The sequence below is a fragment of the Caretta caretta genome, chromosome 25, assembly GCF_965140235.1.
Source record: "Caretta caretta isolate rCarCar2 chromosome 25, rCarCar1.hap1, whole genome shotgun sequence".
NCBI lineage: Eukaryota > Metazoa > Chordata > Testudines > Cheloniidae > Caretta > Caretta caretta.
In genome coordinates this window covers 10,513,315-10,534,825 of record NC_134230.1, presented here as the reverse complement: position 1 = coordinate 10,534,825, position 21,511 = coordinate 10,513,315, and the positions used below count along the sequence as shown (strand labels likewise).

The 21,511-nt window shown below is 52.8% G+C and overlaps 1 protein-coding gene across 1 annotated transcript in view; it reads right to left on the bottom strand.

Moving 5' to 3' along the window:
* The window catches only part of MYO1F (myosin IF), a 47,605-nt gene extending 28,141 nt beyond the window's left edge, over positions 1 to 19,464 (bottom strand). Inside the window, exons 1-2 of the mRNA XM_048831109.2 lie at positions 19,308 to 19,464; positions 6,662 to 6,799 (exon numbers count right to left, since the gene is read on the bottom strand). Coding sequence (XP_048687066.1) covers positions 6,662 to 6,799; positions 19,308 to 19,310 — 141 coding nt within the window. The 5' untranslated portion in view covers positions 19,311 to 19,464. The remainder of the gene's footprint in view (positions 1 to 6,661; positions 6,800 to 19,307) is intronic.
* Positions 19,465 to 21,511: the final 2,047 nt, after the last annotated feature.

Here is a 21,511-nt window from a genome sequence, read left to right as displayed (position 1 = left end):
CAAAATCAGATACAGGTGATGACCCCGTTTGTAGGCACCCACCACCTCTGAGTTGTGGCCTCCCCAGCGAGTATGTCGCAAGCGAAACAAGCGGTGAAAATCGCAGCCTGTTTTGGAAGGGCGGCCCCCAGCACTGCTTTGATGTGGCAGAACAGCTGTGCCACATGAAGGGGGCAGGAGGCCCGGCTCTGCGCAAGGAGCAGAGCATCGTCATTCCAGCCTGGAGGTTAACTGGCCACAGCACTCTTGCCAGTAGCACCCTCCAGGGTCCCCAGTCACTGTGGCTTGGCCAGGGTCCTCAGGGGAGGGTTCGTGTGCAGCACAGTCGGGATGGAGCACTCTGCTGCTCATCACACGTTACCACTACTTCCGGCCACCTCGGCGACACTTGCCCTTGTCGGTGATGACAGCTCTGCGTTCTGCAGCCCATCTGGTCGCCCGAGTTCCTTCCTTCCTCGTCAGCTCCACGTACAGCAAGCCTGTCTGCACAAAACCCCTATAAAAAGCGCTGAAGTCGGTAGAGATACGCGGATTCACGCTGGCTGAAGATCTGGGTCTAACGAATGACATTTACGACACTCTGTGTGCACTTCGCCCAGTTGTTATGACTGACACTCAGCACTTCGTAGGTCTCAAAGCCCTTTATAAAGGGGGTACAATTACTGCCCTGCTACAGATGGGGAAACTGAGGCACGGAGACACCTCACGGCTTGCTTAGTGAGCCGGGGCGGGGCTGGGGAATAGAACCCCCGTGTCCTGACTCCTACAGCTGCACCTTCTGCATGTACTTGGGCTGCCTCCTTCCTATAGACCTGCCCCATGGTATCTGCCCAAGGTGGACCAAAGATGGAGGCACATGCATAGGAGACCCCAAAGGCGGACAGATACGAGGTGGTGAGCGGGAGGGGCTATGAGAACAGCAGGGAGAGCAGGGGGGACCGTTGCAATGGAGGGCTCCGGGAGAGGAGGGTGGGTGTTACGACGGGACAGCGTGTGGGGTCATACAGAGCTAGGAGAAGCCTCACTCCCTGCAGCAGATGTTTAAAGCAGGACCTGTCCCCCTCATGCCCACCTGGTTCAAGAGGCCAGGTGTGGCTTGTCCCCCAAGAGAGGGAGTGACAGTGGGGAATAGCGTGTCTCTTACAGAATGGGAAAGGGTGATGTAAGAGGAGGAGGAGGGGCTGGTGCTTCCTGGGTAATGCAGAAGTACTCTGGACTGACTCATGGCTGGACACTGGGCCCTTACAGAGCAGCAGGAAAAAAAAAACCCCAAAAAACGGAAGAAGCAGGTTTCTGGGGTTTTCTTCTTTTCTAAAAAAAACGAAGCAGACCAAACAAATGAGCAGCTCCAGCCTTTCCGGGCTGTTGTCACAGGCAGGAGGAGCACCCGCTCCGAGCTGTCGCAGAGCACAGCCTTGTAAGGACACAGCCTTGCCTTCGGTGGAAACCGCAGCCCACTTGAGCGCAGTAAGCTCTGTCTCTGATGTGCTCCTCTTCCCTGAGACCTGCTGTAGCTCACTGCTCCCAGCTCCCCTGCGGGGGAACATTGTTTCCAGCCTGATAGCCAGGGAATTCAGTGCTCGGCCAGACCTAGAAAGATTTCCCTGCTGCCAGCTGGCTGCCTCCTAGTAGGGATGGGACGTGGGAGCAAAAGGCGCGCTCTGGATGGCCATTGGGACGGTGCAGGCCCTTGTCTGGGCACAGGGCCAGGCTCAGTCTCATGCTTCTGTGGGTCAAACCCCATGATAATCAAATAGAAGGTCAGGGGCAGTTTATGTTCTCAGACTGGTGAGCAAGGAACTAGCCAAGCAAAGAGCGACCCTGCAGGGTTGTGCTGACTGTCTCCTCCGATTGGCCTCGCAGCGAGCTCCTTAACCCCACTGCCCTGATATAGGCAGGATCAACATCCACGGCCAGGCGGCCGTCAGAGACTCGAGCAGGAGGGGGCGCTTCAGGCAACTCAGCCCTTCACAGAAACCTTCGCCCTTCCCTGGTGCAGTGCCCCAGGTGGACGAGCGCCAGGGAAGTGCATGAGACTGAGATCCCAATGCAGGAGGCTAAGCAATATCGCAGTGACAGAACTAGAACCCTGAGCAACAGCTGGGCTGCCAACGAGCATCTGGCTGCGTATGGTCCTCAAAGACCAGCTGGGCTAGGGATGGAGGCGAGGCAGGGCAGCGTGAGGTGCAGTGGGGCATCAGGGCTGGGACAGCAGGGGGTCTTGGCCTTCACAACTTCCTCTGGCAAAGAGTTCCACAGGTTGACTGCATTGTGTGAATAAGAACATACGAACGGCCATGCTGGTCGTCTAGCCCAGTCTCCTGTCTTCCAACAGTGGCCAATGCTAGGTGCCCCAGAGGGAAAGAACAGAACAGGGAATCATCAAAAGATCCATCCTCTGTCACCCGTTCCCTGCTTCTGGCAGACAGAGGCCAGGGACACCATCCCTGCCCATCCTGGCTAACTGCCATTGATGGACCTATCCTCCGTGAACTTATCTAGTTCTTTTTTGAACCCTGGTATAGTCTAACAGGTGCCAAAGGACAAGGCTGGGGTGCATGGGCAGAGATGTGGGGCAGGCCAGGACTGGAAAGGCAGGGGGTGTTGCAGGGGAAGCTTGCTAAAATTGCATTGGCCGAGCTGCATAGAGGGCTCAGGACTCAAAAAGCAAGGGGTGCGCAAGGGCAGGGACTGAGACCCATCAGCACAGCTGCAGTCAGGTTGCCCATAACCTTGCGAAATCCTCCACGCCATCTTCTCCTGTTTCACACCCCACCCCTCTCCGCCCTGAAGAGCCAGCTGCCGCCCGTACATGCCAGATGAAGAGGAACAGCTGAAGCGACTTTTGGAGTCCATTAGCCTATTCCCCAAATCCAGGAAGTGCTTCCCCTCCCCGACACAACATTGCCACAGAGCGCTCCCGGATCACGTCAGAGAAGCCCGGGGCCACTTCTTGAGCCTGCTCAGCTGGATTTGCTCTCTTTGCTGGCATCCACTGACAGGGACACGTGAAATCAGCGAGAGCCCCAGAGCCGCCGAGCATGCTGTGTGCACTGGGGCAGTCCCAGGATTCTGCAGAGGCCCCCATTTTGGAAATAGCCTTCGGTTGGAGCAGTGGAAAGCGTTGTTCTCTAGAACGGCTGATGCCAGAGAAGCAGCTATGGGCCACTTGAGAGGCCTTAGTATAAATCACAAAGTCAGCCACTGGATCACAGTACTATGGGGGAGCACAGCCACACCGCCAAGGTGAGGGGCTGATAGGAAACACAGCTGTGTCAGGGGACCAGGGGCAGGAACCGGGCCAGCGAGGGCTGTCTGCCTGTGCCACATAGCACAGAAACTTTGGGCTGGGGGCTAATGGTCTTGGCACTGGGATCTGGGAAGGGTTCCAGTGCTGGCCCCAGAGCCTGAGCCCTTAGGCAGGGGGTGCAAGGTAGGAGGACACCACATGGAAAGAAATAACAACCATGCTTCCTCCCTTTAAGCCCTCAAGACAAGTCCAAGGACCTGTCTGGCAGCAGCTCTGGTGTGGCGCACAAAGAACCGGGGGCAGGAGTTGAGAGGGACTGCGCAGCTTAGCTCATGGGGGCTAGCTGAGGTTGCTGCTTTTTGGGGTTTTTTTGAGGAAACTATTAGCTATCCTGGGTTGCAGAGCTATTTGCTAGACAGCAGAAAAAACCAGCAGGGCTCATGCTTCCTGGGTTCTGTCCGTGGCTCTGGGAGAGGAGCGTGGCCTTGGTGGTTGCACAGAGAATAGCCAAGCACATAGATTGGGCAGATTCTTTCTGAAACACAGTGTGGCTGAGACTTGGGTGTGCTATACCAGAGAACTGGATTCTGTTCTCAGCTCTGTCCGAGGTTACTTTGTCTGTAAAATGAAGGGAATGGCACTTGCCTGTCTCATAGGGAGCGGTACGAAGCCTCGCTCAATTGTAAAGGTTGCACAGAACAAGCAGAGGGTGAAAGAGATGAGCCTGGCTCTCGTGGTCTCCTGGCTCCCAGCTCAGGGCACCTTCCCTGTCACAGAGATGAAGGAGGCAGAACAGTCTCCTGAATGTAGGGACTGCCTGCAAAATTTGCCAGGTGGTGCAAGGAGGCAAGGAATAGGGCCCCGATGTCCAGACCCAGCAGGGGTGCGGATCTTGCCACTTGAGCCAGTCCACCCTGAGATAAGGGGATGCGGAACTGAAATGAATTCCTTCAGCAGCGGTCATGGTGCATCGGAGGCCCAACATTTAGATTTTGTAAAGATAAAGCTGCTAAATACAGAAAGGGCCCGATTCTCCATCATCCTGCCTCTCGTGCACTCATTTACACCCGTGCAGTGGGAGTGCAAAACACAACCGTTCAGCTCTGGGAAGATTTGACACCACTTTGCACAGTCTAAACACTGGCACAAGTCACAGGGCAACACAACACCTGGCCCACAGAGTGATGATACTTGCCTGACTGTAAACCGATATTAAATGGCAACGTTATTTCATGATTGGGGTTGTTTTATATCTTGTCCTGCTGCAGTGCTGGGAACCAAAACCCCAAAGTGCTGTCCAATGGATGAGAGCCAGGAAGTGAAATTGATCAGTGTGGTTTCTGCATCTGAGCAGACTGAGAGGCACCAAGGCAATAAGTAGCATCAACGATAGGTAAACCGGTTTCTGTGTGGGGCAGGGCGGTGGGAGCATGTTCCATTATGCACCATACTCTGCACTGGCTGTCCATTCATATCAGGGGGCAATGCCAGGTACCACAATGGTCTGTGCCCCAGGTGTTTCAGAGGATGCCTCTCTCCCGGGCTCTGTTGCCAGCAGGTGTGCTCCTGCTGTCTGTCTGAAGGCTGGAGCTCATGGGAGCTGGCCGTTGGCTCCCATCAGGAATACATTCAACTCTTTTACGGCGATGCAGCTCTGCGTGCCGGCTTTCCCCTTGGTGCAGGTTCCGGATTCTCCCGTCACTCAGCCTTGCTTTCTTTTGAGGCTCCCGGTACTGTCCATGCCAAACTCAAGGGGGGGTTCAAGCCAGCTACAAAAAGGCAGAGGCTTAACTGAAGCGCCGATGTGTTTTCCCATGAAACATGCCCTGGTGCTGCGGTGTAAATACTCATCCTTTTATAACGCAGATGGACTCTGGCAGATCGGCTCCCAGCTCTAGTCAGCTTAGTTATACTTGGCCTCATTATCCCACACCCTGGTACCCTGTGTCTTCCAGCCAGCCCCCTGCACCGGGGAATTTATACTGAGGCTGCAGTGGGCTGGCCACAAATAGAAGAGATTGTTCTGCATGCTCTCGCTAGGACTGGTTGGAACTGTTTTTTGACGGAAGATTGGGTTTTCAACCAAAGAATTTTTGTGTGTGAAAAGTGTTCAGTTTCTGCAGAAAATTTAGAAATTTCGTAAAAAACCAAAACATTTCAATTAAAAATGTCTCCTAGGAAGGGTGCAGTTCAGGTGGCGTACGTTCCCACTCTCCTCTGTGGGCCCGGCTTTCTGGCCAGACTACATCTTCCATGATGCATCGCAGCCAGGGACTCCTAATTACCAGCTCCCTTCACCAGCAGGGTAGAAAGTGGTGCACCATGGGAGATATATTCAGGTTCCTTATACTCCTCTTATGGCCAGCCAGGCTTTTTGGCTGGATTACATCTCCCATGATGCACTGCTTTCTACCTTATTGGTGAGGGGAAGAGCGCATCATAGGAAACCCTGGCTGTGATGCATCATGGGAGATGTAGTCTGGCCCGAAAGCCCAACTGATCCAAAGAGGAGAATGGGAGCGTAAGTAACCAGAACTATAACTCCCATGAGGCACTGCTGCCCCCATTTCAATTAGAATATTTTGGTTTTTGGCCAAAATATTTCACCAAAGATTCAAATGGCCAGATCATCACGACATGGAGGCCACGGGTCCGACTGAGCCCGTCCTGCAGAGCTGGGGGAAGTGAGCTTTCCAAGGGCACCTGGCCCGATTGCTAACACCAAAGGCCAAAATATCCAAAGACCTCAGGGCTGGAATTTCAGAAGCGCTTCGCACCCAGCAACACCCACTGAGACACTCCCTGGCACATTTTCAAGTGAGCTCAGCACCCCATGGGCAAAGCTCTTTTGAAAATCCAGGCGCTTGTTTTGGTGCGTAAAAGGGAGCGGACTTTGTTTGAAATTCCGGCCCTGATTTTGAGTGCCGGAGAATTCTGCCCTTAGGGGCCCAGGGGGAGCGCGCACTGGTCCATTCAGCCTTTCAGAAACACCAGGTATCATTGCTTCTCGTGCCTTCCTATGCGAAAAGCAGGAGCTTCCATACACAGATTGAGACAGGCATCTGGTTTTGTGGCTGCTGTTGAGAGTGCCTGCATCCACTGCTGAGTATTGTTCAGAGACTCACAGGAGATATCCCTACGCCTCCTACGACAACAGGACAATTGGGAACTATTTTCCCCCCGTATCTCCAACCCTGGAAAGACATTGCTGATACAAGAGCCTGAGCTAGCCCCCCTTTACAGGGCTACCGCTAGATCCACCCGTAAAGGGGAGACCTAGAATTGCCAGAACAGACCCCAGAATTATTCCACTGAAAGGCACTTAGGTGCAGCCTTGCTACCCCAAGCATGGCCTGTTTTGGTTTCTATGAGATGCCCCAGTGCCCCCAGCATGGCCCCCGGAAAGGATACGAAGATGTAATCGTCCATGAAGCGCTTTTTAAGATTTTCCACAATAGCGTCCTCGGAGATTTTGGAGAGAAGGACCATGTCATCCACTCCGCTTTGCTTGACATTGTGGCTCTGCCAGTGAAACAGATCCTTGCTGCCCTGTGGAGAGATGGGGGAGAATTACTGCATACAGCAATGCAAAGGAAATGCTCTTGAGAAAGCAGTGTGGTCCAATGGCTAGGACTCGGGTCTGTGAGTCAGGACCGGTGTGTGTGTATGTGTGTGTCTGATCCTTTCGCAGCCACCGACTCACCATGTGACCTCTGTACCTCAGTTTCCCCATCAGGAACATGTGAATAATAATGTTCAGGCCCCTTTATAAGGTGCTTTCAGATCACAGGAGTTACATAAGAGCAAAGTGTCCCTATTATTTATGGTTCTAACTCATTTCCAAGATATTAAAAGCGAAAGTCTCTGCTAGTAAAACAGAGCACAGCTACAGCAAAGTCAAGGGAGCGGCACCAATTTGCAAGAGCAGAGAATTTGCCCCTTAATTTAAATCAAGTACTGTTACCCCCGCACCCCCACCCCCACCCCGCCTGCTTAGTATCGCAGAGATTGGCCTGACATTTAGCACTAGGCCGTATCACGCAAGCAGCACTTGTTGGACACGTCGCCTTTGGGGCCTGCTGCTCAACATCATCCAAAAAGCTCAAAAGGCTCCTCTGGGGAAACGAACGAGGGTTGGGGGTGTGGGGGGAGAAAGAAAAAGCAGAGGCCTGCTTTGGGTGCAGGCTTTGCCATGTTCTGCAGAATCTGAAATCCCAGGCCGCCCCGATACCAGAGCCTCCTTCCCCTCCTGTGAATCACAAGCTGGAGAGGCCCAGCCTCACAAAGATGACGCCAAGGAGAACCGCCATGTTACCGCCGTCTGGTTTTGGCCCCCAGGCCGCCTTGTTTTGGCCCCCAGAGCAGTCCAAAGTCAGGAGGAAGCAACTGCAGTGTACACTTTAGCTGGTGTTGCCACTTCTGAGGACAGTGGGATGAGCCCGAGCCCATCGAACTGGACAGCAGGCAACGTGTACTGAGCGCCCTGACCGATTTCCTGGGACAATACCTCAAAAACCGGACAATCCTGGGAAAACCTGGCCAGGCGGCAGCCTTGGCTTTAGCCCACTTCCATCCTGCTGGGCTGCAAGCTGGAGGAGCTGCATACAAATCTCACCCCACTACGCTATCGAAAACTAAGCTCACAAACGAGAATGCTTCTCTGTATAGCGCCAATGCCCTGTGCTCTCCCACACCCCATATCGGTCTGTCTCCACCAGTTACCTCTTGACTCAAACATGGTGTAGCAGACCTCACCCCTCACCAGGGCACCCCAGGCAGCCAGCCACAGCGCAAAGGATGGGTCCTGCCTCCGTTTCCCCTGGTCACTGGGGCCGACTGAGTTATCCAGTCACCAGCCATCTCACCTATTTGGGAAAGGAAATATGTCCTCCTTCAAGTCCAGGGAAATGCCCACTCCTGGGCATAGTGTATAACTGCAAGCTTCAGCCGTTCTCTCAGAGTAAGACAATTCATCAACCCCAAACAGGGGCTTTATAGGGAGAGCCCTGATATTGGGGGCTCTGTCTTATACAGGTGCCTGTTACCCTCCCACCACCCCCATCCTTGCTCTCTGGCCACCCTAGCCCCAAAGCCTTCTCCAGCTGTGTTGCACCCAGTTCCTCCGTCATTCTTCCAGGCCCCATTCTCACGGCCCAAGAGTGAACAAACCCCGGCTCACAGTTTCCCACGCTCCTGTTCCACGGCTTCCGCACCACTGGTCTTTTACCACACTTCTTGTGACTGTTCCCCTACAACCCTCGCCTCAGGGCTCCTCTGAGCAGGCTTCCCACAGAGTTCTACGCCCCTGGCCCCTCCGCCGGCAGACCCCCCTGGGGGGGGGTCACCCTCGTGCTAGCCGGTTCTTCCCCTTTACCCAGGGCCCCCCGCAGAACTCGTCCACCTAGTGGGGTTCCCCAGGTCTGTCACACCAGCTCCTCTTCCCTCCCAGAAGCTTCCAACTCCTGCTTGCCCAGGTCCCTGCCACTCTCTTCAAGGACCCACCCCCGCATTAGGGTGACCATATTTTCCCACAGGGCTGGCCCGAAGCACCCCCCGACCCACGCAGGCTGTCCAGAGCCCTCCCTGCCTCCCGCCCGCATGGGGCTCGCCCGAGGTCCTCCTCCCCCTGCCCCCGACGCGCAGGGCTGACCCAAGCCCCCCCAGCTTCCTGCCCACGCTGGGCCACTCCGAGGCCACCCTCTCCTCCTCTGCGTGTGAGGTGGTCCAAGCCCCCCCGCTGCCCTCCTGCGGCCACCCCAACCCTTCCCTCCAGTGCAGGGCTGGCATTGCTGCTTGCCCCCCCACATGTTTCTCCATACCCCGCTAGGGGTCGCACCCCATGGTTCTGGCGAAACTGTGTATTTGTTCAGTTTGCTTTTGCCAACTGGTGATCAGCTGGCAAGAGCAAATGGGACAAATGCTCAGTTTTGCCCACCCTCTGTCCTGTTTTAGGAAACCTGGCCTATGAGGAGAGGTGAACGAAAACTGGGTGTGTTGAATCCTGAGAAAAGAAGACCGAGAAGGGGACCTGATAACAGTCTTCAAATATGTTAAGGGCGAAAGAGGACAGCAATCAATTGTTTTCCACGGCCATGGAAGGTAGGACCAAAAGCAATGGGCTCCATCTGCAAGAAGGGGGTGAGTTAGGTTAGACGACAGGGGAAACTTTCTAACTTTAGGGGATTTAAGCTCTGGACCAGGCTCCCCAGGGAGGTTGTGGAATCCCCGTCATCAGAGGTTTTTAAGAACAGGTTGGACAAACCCCCCATCAGGGACGGTCTAGGTTGGCTTGGCCCTGTCTCAGTGCAGGGGGCTGGACTAGACGACCTCCCGAGATTCCATCCAGCCCAACCGTTCAATAGTTTTATGACTTTCCCTGAACGGCTGCATGGCTCTTTATAGCAGCCAGGTGCCCTCTATCAGGCCCCTATGAGAGGCAGCCGACGAGTCGCAGGTGAACTGGACCTGTTTCATCTTAAAGGAACCAGTCTCCCTGTGACACTTGGGCCCAGATTCACGAAGGTTTTGAGCCCCCTAACTCCCACTGGTGCCACAGAATCATTTCCTCTCTGTGAGAGATGAGTAGGAATTGCTTGTTTCCATTTTTCAGTGTATCATGGAGGAAGTCTCCTGAGGTTGTCTATTTATCTTTGTACTCCCATGGCAGCTGGTTGGGAGCGAAGCTGCGGCCTGGGATTTAGGACTTTCCAGGCTATGCAAAGGGGATCAGAATGAACTGGGTTGTGCCAAGTTACTTTCCCTTGGTGGCTGCCATTTTGTGCTAAACTTTCATTTTTAAAAAAAGTATCTAATACTTAAGGCAGCAAAGAAAACCTTCCAGAGGGTGACCTGAGTGTAAACTAATGCAATGATGCCTACCTGAGTCTGCAGGCAGCCCGAAACATCAGCTCGGAGAGAGGTTGTCTTAATAGGGTGTTAACTCTGAAACTTACTAATGACAATTTAAATATCAACTTTGTTCATCACTTAGAACCTGGTCAAAGCAGACAAGAAAGAACTCAGGTTATTATGGTGTGATGGGCTGCCCAGTCCACTGTGAGTAGCATCTTGTTTTGGTATCACAAAGTGGTTGTGCTTGGCATGTGGGAGGAGTTTGCTATGGGGGTGGAGCCGTAGAGAGTACAAAGAGAGTACAACCATTTATTTGTTTCAAGGCTGACCCCCGCTTTGGTCACTCCTCGCTGGTCTCTTCCTTTCCAGCCCAGTTCATTGCTCTAGCAAATTTCACTACGTTTCACTCAAAGCAGGAGCCGTTATCAGGCCCTGCCCATCTGGCAGTCCCTAGCTCAGTGAATCTTCTGCATGTGGCTGCTGCTGCTCCGGAATTTCCTTTTTTCACTTGACGTGCATCAGCCCCAGCTTTCACTTCTCCCGTCAGCCAGTTGTTTCTTCCGCTTCCCCTTTTTCTTCTCTTCCTCTTTTGCTTTGTTTTCCTCTCTCTCCTGGAGCCACAGAGCTGATTTTGGACTCCTGGTTTCAGACTGTGCCACATACTACTATAACTTTGGCCCAAGGATCCAGCCTGATTCCCACAGGAAATCAGAGCCGGTGTGTCCCAAACACCTGCTCCCTTTGTCCCCTCCTCTCTCACACGTACCACTCTTGTGCAGCCGGACCTCGCCAGAGCAGCTGGTTTCAGGCATTCTCTGATGAGGTCACATCCACTCGTGTGGATCAGCCCGTTTCCCATCCTTGTCATTCCTGTACCTTCTCCACTGTGTCACCTGCCTCGTGGGCCAGCAGACGCATCTCGGCTGGACGCAGCCAGGGACATGAAGCCTTTGGTATTTAGGAAACTCCAGCTGGTGTAGAAGGATGCAGCAACACAGGCTCCTGGCAGCTCATCACACCTGTCCTCTGCTCTCTGCATCGGCTCCCCGCAGAATTCTTAATCAGGTTCAAGGTCTCAATGCTTATCTTCAAAGCACGTCACGGCTTGGGCCCAGGCAATCGGAAAGCGACTAAAGCTGCAGGATGAGGACTTGTAGTTGACAATGCGGGTACAATGCACCCCTCCAGCCCAATGGAACTCTCGACAATAAGGGTACAACTGATTCGTGCAGCAGACAGAACTTTCTCGGGGGCTGGCCTGAGACTGTGGAATGAATGCCCCGAGAAACCGAGGCCCATCGCAAACTTCCCCACCTCCTGTTCCAAGTGCAAGGCGCCTTTCTTTGCCCTTGCCTTCTCCAGCGTAACCACATGGCACTGTGTAGATTTATAAACAACAGAACACTCCACTGCACATGCGTCTTGGGGAGAGGACGACCAACATGTGGTAGAAGCTGGTCAAAAGAACATAAGAACCGCCATTCTGGGTCAGACCAATGGTCCATCTAGCCCAGTGTCCTGTCTTCTGACAGTGGCCAAAGCCAGGTGCCCCAATCATCAAGTGATCCATCCCCTGTTGGCCATTCCCAGCTTCTGGCAAACAGAGGCTAGGGACACCATCCCTGCCCATCCTGGCTAATAGCCATTGATGGACCTATCCTCCAGGAATTTATCTAGTTCTTTTTTGAACCCTATTTAATTGCTTAATACACGACTGGAAGGTGCTCAGGTGATGAGCACGGTGTAAGAACCTATCTAGAATAGACTAGGATAGCAAGATCCCAAGGGAACACTGGGGTTAGTCGTAGGCCACAGTATGTGACTTCATGGGCCAAGTTCAGCCCTGCTGTAACTGTACTGACATCAGTGGGGATGAGCGTGGCCCCCTCCTGTCCTGAGTCACATGAGGTTGGGGGTGGGGGAAGAGGGGGAAATGATACAGTCCCTAGGTGGAGACAGATGGAGGCCACCAAACTGTGCCTCCCCGGTGACCCGAGCCACATCACTTACTAGCCTCAGGACCTGCTGTGGGGCTGTAATACTAGCCGTGAAGCTGAGTCATGCAATGAGAAGCGTGACGGAAAAAAAAAAAGCAGTTATTCCATATAAACCCAACTCCACCTCCCTCCGGGTCCCTGGGGCACAAAACTCTTGCTAGACAGAACTGTCGCAGGATTGCGGCTTGTTAGCCGGGATTCTTAGCAGGAAGGACTCGGTGTAGGCAGGATTTTGAGAGACCCTTCAGAGAACTCAGCCTGTTCTTCCCTCTTTCTCTAGTTCCTCATTTGAGTTCCTTCCTCTGCCTCACTCCCCCATACACTCTTTCTTCCTAGTAAGAAGTTATGAAAGAAACCCAGTGAAGATGGCAGGTTTCAGAGTAACAGCCGTGTTAGTCTGTATTCACAAAAAGAAAAGGAGTACTTGTGGCACCTTAGAGACTAACCAATTTATTTGAGCATAAGCTTTCGTGAGCTACAGCTCACTTCATCGGATGCATACTGTGGAAAGTGTAGAAGATCTTTTTATACACACAAAGGATGAAAAAATACCTCCCCCCACCCCACTCTCTTGCTGGTAATAGCTTATCTAAAGTGACCACTCTCCTTACAATGTGTATGATAATCAAGGTGGGCCATTTCCAGCACAAATCCAGGGTTTAACAAGAATGTCTGGGGCGGGGGGGGGGGGGGGGGGGGTTCTCCGACTGGTTTGTGAATGTTATAATTCTTATAATTATAATAATAAAAAATAATAATATAATTATATTATATTATATAATATATAATTATATAATATTATATAATATATACTATTATATATTATATAATATAATAATAATAATAAATAATAAAATAATTATGTTATAATTCTTGACATCTGATTTGTGTGCATTTATTCTTTTACGCAGAGACTGTCCAGTTTGACCAATCACCATCACAGGGCCTAATCACATCAGCCACACTATCAGAGGCTCGTTCACCTGCACATCTACCAATGTGATATATGCCATCATGTGCCAGCAATGCCCCTCTGCCATGTACATTGGTCAAACTAGACAGTCTCTACGTAAAAGAATAAATGGACACAAATCAGATGTCAAGAATTATAACATTCATAAACCAGTCGGAGAACACTTCAATCTCTCTGGTCACGCGATTACAGACATGAAAGTTGCGATATTACAACAGAAAAACTTCAAATCCAGACTCCAGCGAGAGACTGCTGAATTGGAATTCATTTGCAAATTGGATACAATTAACTTAGGCTTGAATAGAGACTGGGAGTGGCTAAGTCATTATGCAAGGTAACCTATTTCCCCTTGTTTTTTTCCTACCCACCCCCCAGACATTCTTGTTAAACCCTGGATTTGTGCTGGAAATGGCCCACCTTGATTATCATACACATTGTAAGGAGAGTGGTCACTTTAGATAAGCTATTACCAACAGGAGAGTGGGTTTGTGTGTGTGTGGGGGGGGGGAAAACCTGGATTTGTGCTGGAAATGGCCCAACTTGATTATCATACACATTGTAAGGAGAGTGATCACTTTAGATAAGCTATTACCAGCAGGAGAGTGGGGTGGGGGGAGGTATTTATTCATGCTTTGTGTGTATAAAAAGATCTTCTACACTTTCCACAGTATGCATCCCATGAAGTGAGCTATAGCTCACGAAAGCTTATGCTCAAATAAATTGGTTAGTCTCTAAGGTGCCACAAGTACTCCTTTTCTTCTTCCAGTGAAGATGGGATCCTAGTTCAGATTAATCATGCTGTTTTCCTGTTATGCTATTATTAGCTGGACAGTTGTATGACTATTCATAGCATTTATAATTGTGCAAGCGAAGCAAGGGGTTAATCGAGCCTCATGCTTCAGGGCATGGTCAGCTGGTCCTGACAAAGGTCAGGAAGGGATTGTTCTTCCATGCACAGCAATTTGCAAAGGGCCAGATGCATTTTGGGGCTTTCTGGCCTTCCTCTCAGATCTCTGGGATTGGCCATTACCAGAGCCAGGATACTGGTCAGTCTAGGCAGGCGAGTGGTGTTATCTGGTGTGCGCATCCTGAGCTTGCTGCATTAAAGGATTATGGCAAATAGTTCAATTTCCTGTATCACAAACAGGCTTTTGATCAATAATACACTCAATCCATTTCAGCCACACACTTGACACCATGGGACTCCAGACAGGTGGCTGGTTCTCACCCTTAGACATAGACAACTCACTGTTTCTTGACCAAGCTACCCTGCACATGCCTTCCTGCTCCCACATGCATAGGTGGCTCCCTGATGGAGTTAATGTCCCTCAGTAAACAGCCGCAATGGGACAATCCTGGGACAATGAGAGTTTTGTCACTGGCTTTAGCGGGAGCAGGAATTGTCCCCATGACAGTACTTATACAGCACCTTCCGTTGGAAGAGCTCAAAGTCCTTTACAACTCCATGTGAGTTAGGCCTCACCATACCCTGTAAGGCAGGTCGGCCTCATCATCCCCTTTTGCGGGTGGGGGAACCGAGGCACAGGGAGGTCACACTGCAAGTCACGCACCCAAGGTCACACAGTGCATCAGTGGCAGAGTCTGGAATGTGTGATGTGCAGGCTGTGGTCCTGACCACTATCCGCACGCCCTCCCTGTCACATACTAACCCCTGCCAATGAAAACTGTGAACACAAGTTTGTGAATCTGACTCATTCTTCACAATAAAGCTACAGGGTGAAGGGAGGCCCCTCCGTGCTAGCTAGGCCTGCTGAGGGAACTCACATGCTCATGGCTGGAGGATAGCTAGCTTCTGACTGGACAGAAAGAAGTTCTGGTCTAGGGCTTAAATCATAGGGCTAGCTGCCAGGAGGCCCAGGATCTATTCCCAGGCTCCGGCTCCCCCTTACTGGCAGCCTTAAGTAACCATCAGCCGAGAAGGGGGCAATAAGTGAGTTTGCTTTCACAACTGTTAGCCCCCAGTTCCCCTTTTCCTTCCGCAGTAGCATCTTGTGGCTGCAGCACAAACCTCAGGCCCAGCCTCTTGCAAAATCCCAGAACTCAAGAACTAGGGCTTGAAAATGTTGCCTGCAGCATTTCAGATGATGTCAGTGGAACAGTCACATACATGCAGCCCCCCACCCCCGGGAGGAGAGGGGTTAAGCCCTCACTGCCAGGGGGCAGAAAATGCCCGACCAGGGTCCTTTTCCTCTACGTTCTCAACAGCAGGGGCCTTTCAGATACCCTGGACGTGACTCAGAGACCAAGTTCTTTGGGGGCAGGGACTGTCTTTTAGTTCTGCGTACAGCGCCTAGCGCCACAAGCTCCTGGTCCATGGCTGGAGTGCCGAGACACAACTGCAATACAAACACATAAGTAATGACAATTGTGATCATCACTCTAATCAGAAAAGGTTCCACCTTCTGTAAGGCTCCCAGGGGCTGGATTGGCCTCCCACTGGTAGTTTTAATTACTAGGGCCCCGATCCTCGGCTGATTTTTGTGGAAGTTAGGAACCTAAGTACCTTTGAGGACCCGAGTCGAGGACCCTTGGCTTGGAGCCAGGGGGGGTCTGATTTGACATTCCAATGTTTGGGAGAGGTTGTGTTTCACGCCCACCTTGCACTGGTGCAAATGACAACACAAGGTACCAGGCGATGGAATTTAGCACTTAGTTTGTCTCCCTGGCTTCTTAATTTCTCTCTCTTCTGCTGTTATTTCTCTTTGAAACCGCCTCATTTAACTGGGAGACAGTTTGTACGTTTAGTGTCATCCCAGCCCAACGGCAAGTGCCTTCCTGCATTCACCCAGCCCAATGAGTCTAGATCAGATTTACAGATTTTGTAAGGCCAGAAGAGACCATTAGATCATCTACTCTGACCACCTGTATAACACAGGCCATTCCATTTCACCCAGTTACCCCTGCACTGAGCCCAGTAACATGTGTTTGACTAATACACCTCTTCCAGCAAAGCAGCCAGTCTGGATCTGAAGAGATGGAGAATCCACTACTTCCCTTGGGAGCGTGCCCCGTTGATTAATCACCCTCACTTATTTCTCTGCCTTATTTGTCATGTGAGTTTGTCTGGCTTTCACGCCCAACTATTTCTCCCACACCCTCGTGGAGGAGCTGGCTTTAGGTGTGAGTCTAGTGGTTGCTACTCATCTGTTAGCTGCGATGAGTGAACACTAATAACGAAACCTAGGGCCTGATGCCCCATTACGTGGCACCTTGTGCAGCCAGCCATTCACAACAGGACGCAGAGGGTGTAAAATACTGCTAAATACTGCTAAATTGATAGTGACGATACGATACGCAGGGCAGCGGGGATTCTAGACCCACTTGTTTGTGCTCTAGTCTGACACGCGATGCTTCATCACTGGCTGTCACCGGCGCTTACATTTGCTAACTGCCTCTCCCCCCACTCCCCCCGACAGCTCAGATTTTTTGCACAGATAAAGATCTGACACAACTTCACCAGCGATCTTGAACACCATCTCAGCCTTGTTTCAAAGTGCAATTCCAGTCAGGAAAGCAAGAAGGAAAAACAAAGACAGCACAAAGAGGGGCAAAGCATCACTTCCAAAAGGGGGGCAAACTTAATACCCCCTGAACTATCCAAAAGACTGAGAGAAGGATAGTGCATTACCAGCCAGGAAATCAAAACCAATCCAAATGACTAGAGCAAACAGGAACGGGGTGTCCAACTGCCCCGGCACAAAACCCCACCTAGGACCTGAGAACCCAGGTGTGTTTGATCTGCCACTTACGGGAGTACGAGTGACAGGAAGGATGAGTAACCTTGAGGTCAGAGCACAGAGGGGGCTGTCAAATGCCCAGTTCCCAGCTCTGCTATCAACTTCTTGTACGGCCTTCGGCTAGTCACGGAACAACGTCGTGCCTCAGTTTCCTCATTTGCAAAAGGGGGCTGATACGCCTGACTCGCCTCGCCAGGGCAGGGGTGGGAGAGCTATGTGAAGTGCCTTGAGATGCTCAGAGAGGAGCGGGGAGCATCGGAGCTTGCGGGGCAGCCAGCTAATGCGGAGGGGGGTGGAGGGTGGCAAAGCCTCTAGCTCGCTCCCCCGGCTCTGCAGGACCAGGAGAAGGGAAGGATGGAAGACACAGAGGGAGTAGATATCTTGGGGGAGGAGTCCTGCTTGTATCCGCAACCACACTCTGAAAAGGTGCACCGTGCTGCTGCTTCTCTTGTTCGGGGTGTTTTTTTTTTAATCACACCTCTCGGCATGACTGAGAGCCATCCTCACGCTGTCTGTATTTAACCCAGGGGCAGATTCAGCTCTGCACCGACACTGGGACAGAGGCAGCTGGCATCTCACCTATTCAGGATCTCCTGAGCCCTCTGGCACAGGCTAGGGCAGCCTCAGAATGACTTTCAATTGAGACCAGCCAGGCTGGTGGGGTGCATAGGGGTCGTTTAAAACCAGACAAGCCAAAGGCCTGACTGTAGTGGCAAGTCTCACACTGCTCCCCACACAGGGGACCTTTCCTGGTGCGTGGATATTGTGGGGATGGGGTCTTTGGAATCCCCTCGAGAGACAGGGCCTGCCCCTGCCTCAGTATCGGCCGCGCTTTCCCCTCTGTGTTCACACTCGCTGCTGTGTCCCGTCCTGGGGAGGCAGAATGGGATTGTCCAAGCTGGAATTTTGCCTACAAATTTGACTCCTCCAAAACGTGTCATGGGCTCCTTGGTGGTCAGAGCCTTGAGAGATGGTCATGTGGCTACATGGGATCAGAAAACGTGGGTCCCCCAAGGTCTTATAGACTGTGATCCAATCAGCCCTTTACTTTCGCTTTGTTAAGCTGAATAGCTTGAGCTCCTTGCATCTGTCACTATAAGGCATGTGTCTAATCCTTTAGTCATTCTCTCTGCTCTTCTCTGACCCCTCTCCCATTTCTCAGCAGCCTTCTTGAATTGTGGGCACCAGAACTGGATGGACTGTTCCAGCAACGGTCGCACCAGTGCCAAATACAGAGGTAAAATAACCTCCCGCCTACCACTCCAGGCTCCCCTGTTTATGCAGCCAAGGATTGCATTAGCCCTTCCGGCCACAGCACCACATCGCGTCATAAGAACACAAGAAGGGCCACACTGAGTCAGACCAATGGCCCATCCAGCCCAGTATCCTGTCTACTGACAGTGGCCAATGCCAGGTACCCCAGAGGGAGTGAACCTAACAGGTAATGATCAAGTGATCTCTCTCCTGCCATCCGTCTCCACCCTCTGACAAACAGAGGCTAGGGACACCCTTCCTTACCCATCCTGGCTAATAGCCATTAATGGACTTAACCTCCATGAATTTATCCGGTTATCTGTCTCGCTGATTCTCTCTCCTATGCCCCCACGTCTTTTTCGGAGTCAGGACGTTAGGCGTTCCCTGCTTTGGCCTTCCCATCTGTATCTCTGGAGGGCAACACTGAGCTCCCTCTCGGTCATATTGTGATGCCCAACAGCTGGCCAAAGAGTTACAGCTTTCTGTAGCTCCCAGAGGTGGCACCTCCTGACACCAGGTTTGACAGCAGCGGAGAGGTCCCGCATTGCGACACCGACACAGCTCACACCTGCCTAGCTGGCAGAGCACGAGCTGGGCTGTGGTCTCTGCCTTGCTCTCTTCGTGCGTGGAGATGACGGTGCCGCTGAAAAGCCGAAGCAGCAGGAAGACTTCTGAGAAGCAGGGCCAGCACGTCAGGGTCCCTCCAGCCCCCGGGTAGCTCACAGGCCCCGGTGGGCAGGGCCAGGGAAATCAAAAGCACCACGCTGCCTGAACCCCTCCATCACCATCAGTCCCTCACCCCCAGCGCAAACAGCCCCCGACAGCCAGGCCCTACCCTGGGCAGCTGCGGGTGAGAATCCAGCTGAACAACAGCCACAGATAAGGAACAAGCCAGCGTGCGGCCAGTAAGCAGCACATCCCCCCTGCTGTCAGCATCCAGCCCGCTGGGCTCCCCAGCGCCCCCCGCTTCCCTGGCCCTCCCCTGCAGACCTGGATGACGCAGGGATGTTAATTCTCATTCATCCCCAGCCCCACAGGGGCTCACCTGGCAGCCCCAGGGTGTTACTGGGGAGGGAGCAATGACTCCAGTGGGTGCAGGGGCAGGGCGCAGTGACACGCGGTGAGTGCAGAGCAGGCCCAGTGGGTGCAGGGATGCCCAACAGTGGCAGAGCAGGGGGCAGTGCCCTGGCCTTTGCAGCATGGCTCTGATCTGCTCTACTTACCATGGTGTCCCTGCAGCCTGGGGGTCCTGCTCTTCCTGCTGCAGCCCCGAGACGGGGTGGGGTCGGGTCCTCGGGGAGGGGCTGCTCTGGGCTCCTGTCACTGGGGATCAGGGAACATGGTGACTCCCTGACACTGACTCTCCTCACTTTGCTTTTCTGCAGCAACTGACAAAAGTGCAACTAAAATGAGGACTGATTTCCTTTGTCACCCCTCCCCCCCCCCCGCTTCCTCATTTGAAGCTGAGTGGTGAAGGGGAGGGGGGGAGCAAGTGCTGTCCACCTGTGAGAGCTGGCACTGGGCACGGGGAAGCACCCACTGGGCACCCATGCCTGGGGTGTGGAGCAGGAATAGCGCCCCGAGGAATAGCGCTCTCGAACAGCCTGGCATTTGGGCAGCAGCTGGCTGCCTGGGGAAGCATATGGCTCTGGAGGGGCTCTGAGCAGTGCCTGCTGGAAGTTGAGATTACAAAACAATTTCCATTCTAAGCAGCTGTTTTCTGATTCCCATGGATTCTGGGCCGAAATGAGCCTCCGGGCTCAAGCGGATTATGGTTTAATTTATCTACTGTTTTGCTTGTGCAAAGTTTGAGCAAAATCTTCTGGATCAGTTTTGACTGGCTGAGCCCCACCCCACTCTTGCCCTCCCCTTCCTGTCTGCAGAACTGATGGCTGCTCTGGGTGTGCTGCAGAGATAACTCCAAGCCGGCTGCGCTCTGACACCCGCCTGCACAGAGCCCTCGGCAAGGAGCATGGCTTGCGGCTGGGACCACGCTTGATAAAATGGCCCGGCTAAAACGGGAACAAATCCATGGCTGCCTAGCCCTTCCCAAGCATTGCCATGTGTCACGCTGCAGCCGAGCAGGGGCCGAACTCACATCCCTCCTGTGGCAAAAGCACAGGCCCCTGCCTCATCTGCTAAAGGTGAATCTCCTTTAAGCAGTACGGGGCCTATGCCACACAGCTGAATCTTTCTAATCCATCTGCTCAAGGACAATGGTGCACGTAAGTGCACAAACACTAGCCAGTTCATTGCAGGAATACACCACAGGCATCGGAGCAGGGATCCCAGCTTTCGGCCGAGCCCCCTGATGTTTAGGTCTGCTCTTGTCCTGGGTGCGAGGCTCAGGGCCATCACTAATAAAGCCACAGCCCTTCTGAGCATGCTCAGTCAGGAGCCGCTAATGTACTTGTGAAAACAGCCCCTAGTGAAGCCCTGCCCATTTGTGACATCACAACCGACTGTCTCCGCCCAGCCCCAATCGGTGTTGCCTGCTTTGGAGACAATGGGCCAGGTTTTCGTCAGCGCCCAGCCAGTGAGCTCCCTGGGGCTCCTCCCTCTGCAAAGGGGCCGCTCCCTGCATGGGCAGCACGTTACCGACGGCGCCGCTGGCTGGGCCAGGGCCGCCCCCTGATTCAAATGCAGACAGACAGTGGGGGAAATCACCTGCTAACTAACCAGGAAGTCATGGCATGGCTCCAGCCCATAATACTCTGGTGACCACTTTACTGCATCCCTCTTAATGTACAGCCCGGATATAGCCTTATAAATAACCAGGGTCTCTTCTCTCATGCACAGCGGAGTGCCTCTCTGTGGCAGTGGGGAGCAGTGGTCCAATTCCCCCAGGCTCCTGGTCCACCAGTTCTGTAGATACCCCCGTCTCGGGCATTCCCAGCAAAACTGCATCTGTTCCTGGCCTTGGCTCCTCCAGGTGGTTGCCACCCAAGGACGGAGGTGCCTGCATGTCATTCTGCTCCCAAAGGCCTTACCATCCAACCATCGCTTCACTGGACTTGAAAAAACAAGGGGCCAATTTGCTCGAGGATGGTACCTGGAATCGACGCTGGCTGGAGTGTATTGAAACGTTGGGTACAGCCCATCCCATGTCATAGAATCATAGAATATCAGGGTTGGAAGGGACCTCAGGAGGTCATCTAGTCCAACCCCCTGCTCAAAGCAGGACCAATCCCCAATTTTTGCCCTAGATCCCTAGGTGGCCCCTTCAAGGATTGAACTCACAACCCTGGGTTTAGCAGGCCAATGCTCCAACCACTGAGCTATCCCTCCACACTTGGGCCCAGCTCTTTGTCTTTAGTGTAATAGGCATGGGGTTGTTTTCGGAAAGCTTGCTGCCTTAGCACTTCCCCCTCCAGGCTAGGATGGATTAGATCCACATGAGCTCTTATCTTCCTGCCCATCGATAGCC